Source organism: Sinocyclocheilus anshuiensis, unplaced genomic scaffold, assembly GCF_001515605.1.
Source record: "Sinocyclocheilus anshuiensis isolate Anshui unplaced genomic scaffold, SAMN03320099.WGS_v1.1 scaffold487, whole genome shotgun sequence".
Lineage (NCBI taxonomy): Eukaryota > Metazoa > Chordata > Actinopteri > Cypriniformes > Cyprinidae > Sinocyclocheilus > Sinocyclocheilus anshuiensis.
In genome coordinates, this window is record NW_015548240.1 from 1,086,858 (window position 1) to 1,097,592 (window position 10,735).

At 37.3% G+C, this 10,735-nt stretch overlaps 1 protein-coding gene and 1 long non-coding RNA gene across 3 annotated transcripts in view; one reads left to right on the top strand and one right to left on the bottom strand.

Moving 5' to 3' along the window:
• Window positions 1-3,119, top strand: part of LOC107654978 (uncharacterized) — a 23,420-nt gene extending 20,301 nt beyond the window's left edge. Inside the window, exon 3 of the long non-coding RNA XR_001630378.1 lies at window positions 3,057-3,119. This is a non-coding gene — a long non-coding RNA (uncharacterized LOC107654978). The remainder of the gene's footprint in view (window positions 1-3,056) is intronic.
• The window catches only part of LOC107654977 (thrombospondin-2-like), a 25,093-nt gene extending 14,721 nt beyond the window's left edge, over window positions 1-10,372 (bottom strand). Inside the window, exons 1-8 of one of the 2 annotated variants that reach the window (XM_016442345.1) lie at window positions 10,062-10,372; window positions 9,142-9,212; window positions 8,233-8,786; window positions 7,212-7,296; window positions 5,025-5,221; window positions 3,050-3,190; window positions 2,859-2,952; window positions 1,666-1,836 (exon numbers count right to left, since the gene is read on the bottom strand). In XM_016442345.1, coding sequence (XP_016297831.1) covers window positions 1,666-1,836; window positions 2,859-2,952; window positions 3,050-3,190; window positions 5,025-5,221; window positions 7,212-7,296; window positions 8,233-8,786; window positions 9,142-9,208 — 1,309 coding nt within the window. In that variant the 5' untranslated portion in view covers window positions 9,209-9,212; window positions 10,062-10,372. Of the gene's footprint in view, window positions 1-1,665; window positions 1,837-2,858; window positions 2,953-3,049; window positions 3,191-5,024; window positions 5,222-7,211; window positions 7,297-7,784; window positions 8,053-8,232; window positions 8,787-9,141; window positions 9,213-10,061 lie in introns of those variants that run through there. The other variant, XM_016442346.1, reaches the window with a different exon arrangement.
• Between the last annotated feature and the right edge of the window lie 363 nt (window positions 10,373-10,735).

Consider the following 10,735-nt stretch of genomic DNA (forward strand, 5'->3'; position numbering starts at 1 on the left):
GGAATGGCTTAAAATCACAGTTTGTCTAACGAACATCAGTTGAGTGATGTAACATTCAATTAGTAGTAACAACTGATTTGATGAAATGTAGGTAAGTGGGTGCTAGCCATAGTAGGATTACCGCTTACCACTTGTGTGTCGTTCAGTCTACTGCCAATGCGAATGGTTGGCAGGGGCTTCTGCGGTTATTATAGTTGCTAAGGCCTTGCTTGAAATCAATGATTTTTGGTTAACCCACTTTAAAGGATTAGTTGACCCAAAAATGAAATTTTATAATGCTGTTTCAAACCCATATGAATTTACTTCTTCTGAAGAACATAAAAGGAAAAAAACTTGTCAAATTGTACTGGTTGCTCTTTTCCATTTTCAACTTTATAAAGGACAAAAAGCACCATAAAACAAGCATCATGAAAGTGATCCATACAATTTATGCACTATATTCAATGTGTTTTCAAACCCTTATACAAAGGTATTGAAGGGTTTTTAGAAAACTTCCAATATTATGTACAAATTGTTTAACTACTTTTGTGACCAACGAAAGGTCATAAACGTGCCTCAACCTACATTTTTGCAAAACACCAAAAATGTACCTATACATGCAATTCACTGCTGTTTCCAGCTGAAATGACCATCAGTGATGTTGGTAAATCCTGTTTACACAAATAATGATTAAAGGTAGAGCCCGACCGATATATTGTTTTGCCGATATTATCGGCCGATATGAGCCTGTCGCCGATATATCGGTATCGGCCCCAAAAAACCCATATCGGTCGGGCTCTAATTAAAGGTGTGGATTATCGATCTATAAAGCTTTATTTTCATGCAGTTCATTTCCAAACTACTATGATACTTTCAACCACCAACATAATATGTTTCCAGATTCACATTAATCTGTTTCGGATAAAACTAAATGTGCTTTTAGCGCCAATCAGCGTTGTTTGTGACACTTTTATTGTGCTTTTACATCATTTTGAAGCTTAAAAGCATCAGACCTCACTCATGGTAATTGCATTAAAAGAGCAACCAGCACATTCTTCATTTATCTTCCATGGAAAAGTCATTCAAGTATGGAACGACATGAGTAAATCACCGAATTTTCATTTTTTGATGAATTATTCCTTCAAAAGCTCAAAAGAACAAAAACAACAGCCAAAATAAGTATTTTTTCCCATAAAGATTTAGAGATTTTGGCTGGAACTAAACCGAGAACCAAAGTCTTGGTGAATCCGATTCTTTTTCTTCCATTTCCGTTATTTTTTACAGCTGTTTAGATATTGTGACAGCTGCATTTCAGATCTCTCTTTCTACTTCGTTTAGAACACAAACTCTTTCACTCTGGTCTGTGGAGACGTTACAGATGAGTGCATTACTTTTACTTATCACAATTATCTCTGATGTGCTGATACACCTGAAACAAATTAGTGAGAGAACAAACTGTGCACTTGCAGTTATGGTGTGACCTACCACATTTCTTAAGGTCACGAGCAACAGGATTTAATTCAATACCACTTAAACTGCTGTTATGTGGTTTTCTTCCAAGGTTTCACACTTTATGGACAAAACAGACAGGAAAATGGTGTCCAAAATGTCTCTATATGACCAAAGAACAGGTGTTGAAAGAAAGTGTTTAGTTTATAACAGTCAAACAAAGACTGGCTGTCTCACCACGACTGTCGCATTTTCCCAGGTTGCATCTGCGGGTTTGGATGGAGGGGCCACTGCAGGGGTTACTTGTGGCATCACATGACCTGCCTCTTTGCTGGGTGCCTGTTCCACATGTAACGGTACACTCCGTCCATTCAGACCAAGGCGACCAGCCATCTTCGCTGTCTTTAGCTGTACACACATAAATGTACAAGCACATTTAGCACTGCTAACTTTAGGCACAATTCACCTCATTCTAACCCCACCACACCCATCATGGTGCTCCTTGTTGCTAGTATATTTAAAAAGCAAAGGCAACATTGTTCTTTGCTTCTGATGTTTTGGAGCTTAAGTTATACATGACATCATCTTTCTCAACCCACTTCAGAGCATGGGAACATACAGTAATGCTTGTTACTCATGGATAATAAAAATGAGTGATTGGCAAACACAAGCAGTTTTAAAACAATAACAGTTCTGTACCATAAAATGAGGGAAAAGCTTCTCTGCAAAGCTGGCCTGTATAAGCTTCCGTTCAAAAGTTTGGGGTCGGTAAGATTTTTTTCATGTTTTAAAAAAAGCCTTATATGTTCACCAAGGCTGCATTTACTTGAACAAAATACAGTAAAAACAGCAATATTGTGAAGTATTCATTTAATATAATGGTTTTCTATTTTAATACACTTTAAAATGTAATTTATTTCTGTGATGGCAAAGCTTAATTTTTAGCCTTCATTACTCCAGTCTTCAGCGTCACATGATCCATAAATCATAATAATATGCTGATTAGCTGCTCAAGAAAGATTTCTTATTATTATTAGTTGAAAATGGCTGTGCTTGGGAGTGTTTTTCATTATTCTTTGATGAACAGAACATTTGAAGAATAGCATTTATCTGAAATAGAAATCTACTTTTTAACAGAAATGTATGTGTGCATCTGCCCCAAGACATGAATTTTAGGGAAATCCACTGGTATAAAACTAGCATGGACAATTTTTAAAAAACATTTCCACACAAGGTTAGCATGAGAAGCATCCCAAATTGGCTTTGATGTAAAATTCAGGTATTTAAATTACAATTCACACAAATGATATTAGCAAATAATTTTTTTTTTATTTCAGACAGCGCATCTCTAGATTGAATGTGCATACCCTGTAGACATGATGTGAAAATGAGAGTGTGAATATTAGCAATGTGTCAGAAATGTTACTCACGCAGACACACTGGACAGCATTCACCATCTAGGAAAGTGGGGCTGGCACAGGATACTGGAGGACATGAGATCTGATGGCATATGATCTTTGATTCCTTCAACATAAAGTCATAAAGCATAAAGAGTCAGAACAAAAGCAGACTGCCATTCGTTCTTTCTCTCCCATTCATCATACGTCACAATTCTTCCTACCTGACAGGTACACTTGGTGCAGCTGTCCACAACCCAGTCCTCCTTATCCTCAAAGAGACGGCCGTCTTGCCAGCACATGCGCTTGTCTTTGATGTTCTTCATGTTCCCCAGCACCTCCTTCATCACTGTGTTCTCCTCAGTCTAACCGACAGATGCAAGCAAGACGGACAAATGGTCAATGGGAGGCAATACTTCTGTCAATGTCTTCCACATGTAGATAAATAGAGGTGATTTAAACTGAAAGGGAATGAGCACACTTCTGTATAGAAGGGGATTTATGTCCTTGACCCCAAAGAACAGGATGCTCTGCCCTAGGAATTCTGGGATGATTTTCTCATTGTGACCTCTTGACCTGGGAAATAACTTTGCATTTTCTGCTATCAAATTGCCACGCTTTGGTTGATTTCCAGTGTTAACCTGTGGAAAATGATGAAGAACTTTGTGCTTCTTAAGGATTTCCATGTACACTACCGTTCAAATGCTTGGGTTCAGTAAGATTTTAAAAACAAGTTTTTGAGTTTCTTATGCTCACCAATTATGCATTTATTTGTAAAAACAGTAATACTGTTAAATATTATACTACAATTTAGAACGGTTTTCTATTTCAATATATTTTAAAATGTAATTTATTTCTAGACACCCCAATTGACATTTCTGGTTGACCACCATGCAGAAGTAAAGTGTCCTCAAGTAAATTTTGATCTACATGTAATTTACTTGTCTTATGCTTATGATTTGACATTTGCAACATAAATCATATTATTTTTCACTCATGCAATGTTTGAATGCAAAAATTTGTGATTTGTTCATCTTTGCCAGTTTCCATTTTCTGTTTTTCTTTCTTTCGTTTTAAAAAATAAATGAAAAAGAACACCCAAACTAGAACTTTATAGTCCTGAGATGTGTTAGCAAAAACTATCATGCATCTGTGGCCACGAGTAAAGAGTTGAGAAAGAGGAAAGAGACAGAACAAGAGACTGAGGGAAGGGAAAAAATTAACAAGAGGAATGCAAAAGGGGGGAAAAGGTTATTAACTTCTGAAGCACACTAAGTACATACAATAACACACACTAAAAACACAACCACATTCAGTGTGTGCTGATGAATTCATTTGTGCATGTGTGAGTGAGAACAAAATGCATAGGTAGCAGTCATGAGTGTTAGGCTGTGAAACAGAACACCACATGGTCTGGAAGAGCCTTTGGGACCCGCAGCATCCAGCGGCTGGATTTCCCAGAGATTAAGCCCAGACTCCCTCATCACTGAGAAGCTCCCAGTGGAGGATAAAGGGGCTGTTTAAACACTGCCAGACATGACTCGGTTCCTATTCACACTTCCTATCTCCCTCTAAAACAAACCATAAAACCCCAGCCCACATCTTCACGTTTTCCACTGCCTCTTTAGCCCTGTTTTCCTTTAATGGTTCTGTTTAGACTAAAATAATTGTTGCTTGCACGGTCAGATATTTAATCTGTAATAAAATTCTCCTAATCACAGATTGGCCACCAACCTAAACATTGGGGCTTTATGAAATAACGTGTACATTTCAGATCAACAAAACAAGCATTTTTATTCACCCACATGTTGTTCCATATCACGTTGAATGAATAAATGAAGCATTAGTATAGATACTAGCGTACGTTCAAATCGCTTCACTTTCTTTTTTTCCATGGAGCACATAGAGAAATTTTATGGTCACTCTTTTCCATGCAGTTACAATGAATGAGAATTGAGGCTTTCAAGGTGTTTTTCTCACACAAAGCTATCGTATGACTTCAGAAGATTTGGAGTATAGTGTACAAGTCGTATGGACTACTTTTATGAGACTTTTATGGTGCTGTTGTGACCTTGATGCTTGAAAGCCTCAGCCCCTATTCATTGCAATTGCATGGGAAAAAATATTTTACTTTGTGTTCTTTCTCAGTTTCAGATACTCTTTCAAATGAAACACATTAATTAAGTAAAACACATTTACCACTTTCTGCAAGCCATCGATGAGATTGCCCACAACAATACGGAGACCTTTGAGCTCCTGGACCATGTTGGTGATTTCCTCACAGGAACGCTCGCACACATCCGATGCCATTTTTTCCTTCTGCCCAATGAAGTTGGTAGAGATGGCCATACCAACAGACACAGTCTCTGTACTTTCATTAACCACGTTAACTTCCTCTGAGAGAGAAAGGTATGCAGAGTCAAAAAATGTAATTGTTTAAATTGTATTTTTTTTTTACTTCAGAAATGTCCCTAAAAATAAAGAGGAAGTAAAAGGGCTTTAATTTGAAATAATACATGCAAATTAATACAACATTAAAGTGGCCCCATAAGCCTTTACAATGAATAAGCAAAATACAGCAGCTATGTTTGAGATTTTATAGCGGTGCATGGATTATAAAACACTTAACAGATTTGTAGGATATTCCACAACCCACACACTTGAATATATCATTCTCTCACTATATTTCTGACATAAGTATAATAAATGCGTAGAAGCTACCCTGAAGTAACATTTAAGGAAAGATAGTCATTTTTCAAAGCAAGTCTTGGAAAAGGAGGAAGGTGGTGGGGTACGGGATACGCAACAGCAGAGGAATGCTGTCCATTGCGCCAAAACTCCCATTAGATATCTGCAGCCATTTTGGGGTCATTTGCGTAAATTTTCTCCAGATTAATGGAGGACAGGAGACAATAAATCAAGAGCTATGTTGTTACCTCCAGAGGTTCCTTTGAGACTCATGCAGGGTTAGCAGCTTTTTAGAGACTGTTGAACTCGTTCAAATCTCTTGGGGTTTTCAGTCAACGCTGGGAAAATGAGTGTGTGCGCGTGTCTGTTTCAGCGACTTTCTAGGCAGGCTTTTGTGCAGTTCACTTTAACTTTTATTTAGCAATACGTGGCACTCCTAAAATGGGGCACTAGAGAGTTTATAGAGACCTCTGTACTGGCATCCTAACGCTCAGCAGCTGCCATGTATCCATGTTGGCAACGGAAATGGAAGCCTTTTTGACTGCACATATCCTATGCATACTTATTCAATTTTAATTAAAAGGAACTGAAGCAGCAGTGCTAGAGAAACACTCACACCCTCACATCTCACACAAGGCTTAGTTTTGTCACGGTCTAAAACTTATTACTTATTCCAGCACAAAAGTCAGCCAGCTCTAGGGATAAGTTTATAATAGACTCAAAAGTCTTCTCTGCATTAAACTGTAATCCAGCAAGGTTTTTTTTTTAATCAAATATCAAATTTTATATTTAAATTTTTTTTCCATTATAATATACATTTAAAAAATACATTTAATTTTTGTATTTGGTGGAAAAAACATTTATATCGTTCATTCAAATGTACTTTTTTTATTTTTATTTTTTATTTTTTGGTGGGGCAAAAGAATGGATTCTGATGCAAAACATTATGGATTAAAATTGCAGCAAGAACACAGTATACATAATAGAAATCCAAATGATTCCAAAGCTGTTTGCAAGGTATAAAAAAGGATATATAGGAACAAAAAAAGTAAGATTGCCACTGGTAATGCAACTCTAATCCACAAAGGGCAAGTGAATGTTTCAAAAACTGGTCCAAAGAGTGTTGAGCCCTAGCTGGAAACCAAAGCTTTCAGTCAAACCAGCCAGTTTGTGATCTTACTAGTGTGTGTATAAAATTATGAGTATGTACTTATTCAATTTTTCCACCTTCTCTTAAAGAACACCCTGCCAATGTATATGACAATATTTATTCTCTTTATGGCATGTGCAAACTGGTTGACCCTTATACCACCACACTAACACAAGCATTTCCCATAAACTTGATGTAATATGGTCAGAAATTTCCACAGCTCTGATCTGCAGATTTCGTGACCCACTTAGGTGAAAGCCAGAAAAGCTTAAAATGAAAACTGAATCCAACGGAAAACATACCAACCCTCTTAAAACAAATTTGATCATGAACGACACATAATAAATCCAATAGAGCTTCTGAAACCTAGAAGATTCAGGAGTTCAAGCATTATGAGAGCCTAATCTGAGCCCTGAAGCACTAGTCCAACATTAATAAGCCAAAGGTCATAAAAGCAGACTCTTAAAGTGAACATGCTTTAAGAACTTTCTGTGGTTTTCCATGACCTTTAAAGTTTTCACGTTTAAGAAGTATGAATGAATACTTACCAGGTTTGGCGATCACACAACCTTTGTTTCTTAGGATGTTCTCTATTGGTGTGTCAAAAAGGAACTGTACATTCTGTAGTAAACCCTGTAAAATGACAGAGATTATTACCAGTCAATTATAATGTCAAACTGAGAAAACGTATGACCATTTTCTTCAATCAGATTTAAATTGCCACAACTGTAGTGAATTTGTAGCATACAGTCCACATTAATCAAGAACACTGTTCCTATAAAATATCTATCTATCTATCTATCTATCTATCTATCTATCTATCTCAAGAAACAAAAATACACATTTTTATATTAAAATATATATAATAAAATTTTAATAATATTTTTGTCTTTCTATTATATATAGATTGATAGACAGACAGACAGACACAGACAGACAGACACAGACAGACAGACATAAATCATTTTACCATTTTATTTAAAAAACAGTATAGAATTTCTCGATACTCGAAAAAGGATTTTCTTCCCTTTTTCACAGCACAGAAAAATCCTTATGCAGGAATTCCATAACAAGCAGTGAATGAAGTTCAGATGATGTTCATCGAGAAGAACTGCTCTTACCCTGAAGTGGTTTTCCCTGATAGATCCCTTGGCCACAAACATCTGACTGCCCTCCGACCGCAGATGTTCATAGAAAGGCTCATCCAGGATCACGCTGTCAATGAGGCTACAGCCTACGTAGAGGTGAGCGTTCTCTCCGTGAATGTACAGCGTAATGTTCTTCCACTGCGAATCAGACAAGTCCACATCCTCAAAGGACACCACATTCTGAGATCCCCTGACCATGTAGAGTAGATCCAACGTGTTGGCACGCCCATTGGACATAATCTCAAACTGACGATAGATAAATCATTTTACCATTTTATTTAAAAAACAGTATAGAATTTCTCGATACTCGAAAAAGGATTTTCTTCCCTTTTTCACAGCACAGAAAAATCCTTATGCAGGAATTCCATAACAAGCAGTGAATGAAGTTCAGATGATGTTCATCGAGAAGAACTGCTCTTACCCTGAAGTGGTTTTCCCTGATAGATCCCTTGGCCACAAACATCTGACTGCCCTCCGACCGCAGATGTTCATAGAAAGGCTCATCCAGGATCACGCTGTCAATGAGGCTACAGCCTACGTAGAGGTGAGCGTTCTCTCCGTGAATGTACAGCGTAATGTTCTTCCACTGCGAATCAGACAAGTCCACATCCTCAAAGGACACCACATTCTGAGATCCCCTGACCATGTAGAGTAGATCCAACGTGTTGGCACGCCCATTGGACATAATCTCAAACTGACGGCTCCCACTGGGGCCCTCCAGACCAAACAGGGTTCCCCTGGAGCCCTTGTCCTGTCGTATGGTGGCCACAAACACAAAGCCCTCATTGTTCTGGACCTGCTTTAGGATCTGATGGAGGGCCGGGGTGCTCACAGCAGGGATGTGATCAAAGCGGATGAAGCGATATGCAGGCGAGTCCCAGTCGTGGCCCTTGAAGAGCTTGGCACCAATCGTCTTTCTGCTGATGCTGCTGATTTTGAAAAGGTCGAAGATGGATTCATCTTCCACATGGCCATCTTTGAATGAGTCAACATAAGCATTTCAGCATAGTACAGATGATTAAGCGAGAACACAAGATAGATTTTATGTGATGATTAGATAAGCCCATTAAACTTTTCAAGAAAATATTACATAATCTCAGATCAAAACTATTTGAAAGCTGTTTTGCATTGAATACCACATACAGACTCTGTTAATGAATCAAACACAGATGTGCTTTGAGGCACAGAGAATAATGGGCAAGTTGTGTAATATGGACATCTCAATTTCAGAATTAGATATGTGCAAGTAAACCTCAATAGCAAGACAGAAAAATATGTTAAATCCTATTTATTTATAAACAATTTAGGAACAGGTGGATCATGGATTTACCTTGAGGTAGTGCTCTGATGCATAGTAACAGCAAAGGCAGCAAGTAGAAATTTCTCCTGAGTATCATACTCCTTTAAAATACACATAAAATTATATAAAAACATAAAATCTTATTAACCCATTTATTCCCAAATACTCATTTGATAGTCTAATGAAACATATTGCATGCCTTTAACAATGTTTTATACAGAGTGAAAAAAAAAACGCTCAGTTGGGCAATAAGACCCAATTAAAAAATTGCAACAAAAACTATTAAAATAAAATAAAATATTATTTAAACAACACTTCTACAAATAGGGGCTTTGTGTTTTCCTGTTTCCACATTCTTTGGCTTTACATTACAGACCAATCTTAGCAAGAGATTATAATAGACCCTTTAACAATTTTATGTATCTCAATTATAACATTTTAAGGAGATTTGACATCATCTTTCAAAGGGGCAACGTGTATAGGCTAATTAAACATCTGTGATCATGTGACTTTTTAAACCAGCTGTGTAAAAGTTCACATTCTGAACTTTAATTTATAGCCTAATTCACAACTGTTTAAAAATACATCAATAACACTTACTAACAAGTCCAAGTAAATGGACACACCATTAAGTAAATTAATATCAGTAAATAGATACACTATGCTTCAAACGGACGTTTATGCGCAATTAGGCATTAAAATGTTTCAAGTTAAAAACGGTTTATGCATTTTTATTAGATGACATCCCGAACACTTGCTGAGTGCAGTAGCAACAGGTCTTTAAAAGCGTTTAACTGCAGCAGTCTAACAAAATGAAGACATTTGTGACAGTCTTTCAAGCATAGTTTCAAACGAAAGAAAATAATCATTATTTTCACTGAGAAATTTTAAATTAGTCAAGTCTATGGTGTCAAAAAGTATAAAAATGCTCTGACGTAAACAAGACTCACCTGTTGTAATGTGCAAACCAACTGAAACAGCACAAAGTCTATATGTCCTACAAGACAAAAAATGTTGAGAAAAAAAGGTCTTCTGGACAAATAACTAAAATCCACAGTGCCTATAACATCCACACGGCTCCGAGTTTCAGTTCAGTGGCCTGAGAACTAGTGGACTGATGCCCTTTATACGGTTCAGTCCGAACCATGTCATTCAGGTTCGGATATAAACCTGGACCTGCTGAGGGGGCTGAATTATATGGTTCCCATCCTACAATGTCATGCCGGTAGCCTACCAATGCAGTGAAACCTCCTGCCCTCCCCTGCAGTGACGTCTTTGCGTCCAAATTCCGAGCCAAAGTCGCTGGGAGGTGGAACATTGAGAGATGTGGAGAGAAACATGCTCGCCTCGCGCAAGATGCGACAGATGCTTTAGACTCGCGAATACAACCACTCACTGTCAGATATAATGGAAGTTATTATACAAATACTTTTCTAAACAAATCTTTGTTTACATACATTCAACAATATTTACAAATAATAACTGTCATTTCTAGCTACTCGATTTTATGAATTTTCGGCGTTTTAGAACCCAGCAACATTCAGCACTTCAACAGCATTGTGGTAGTAAAAGAGCAACGGACTTACCACAGGTTGAGAATTAATTAAAGTGAAGTAATTAAACT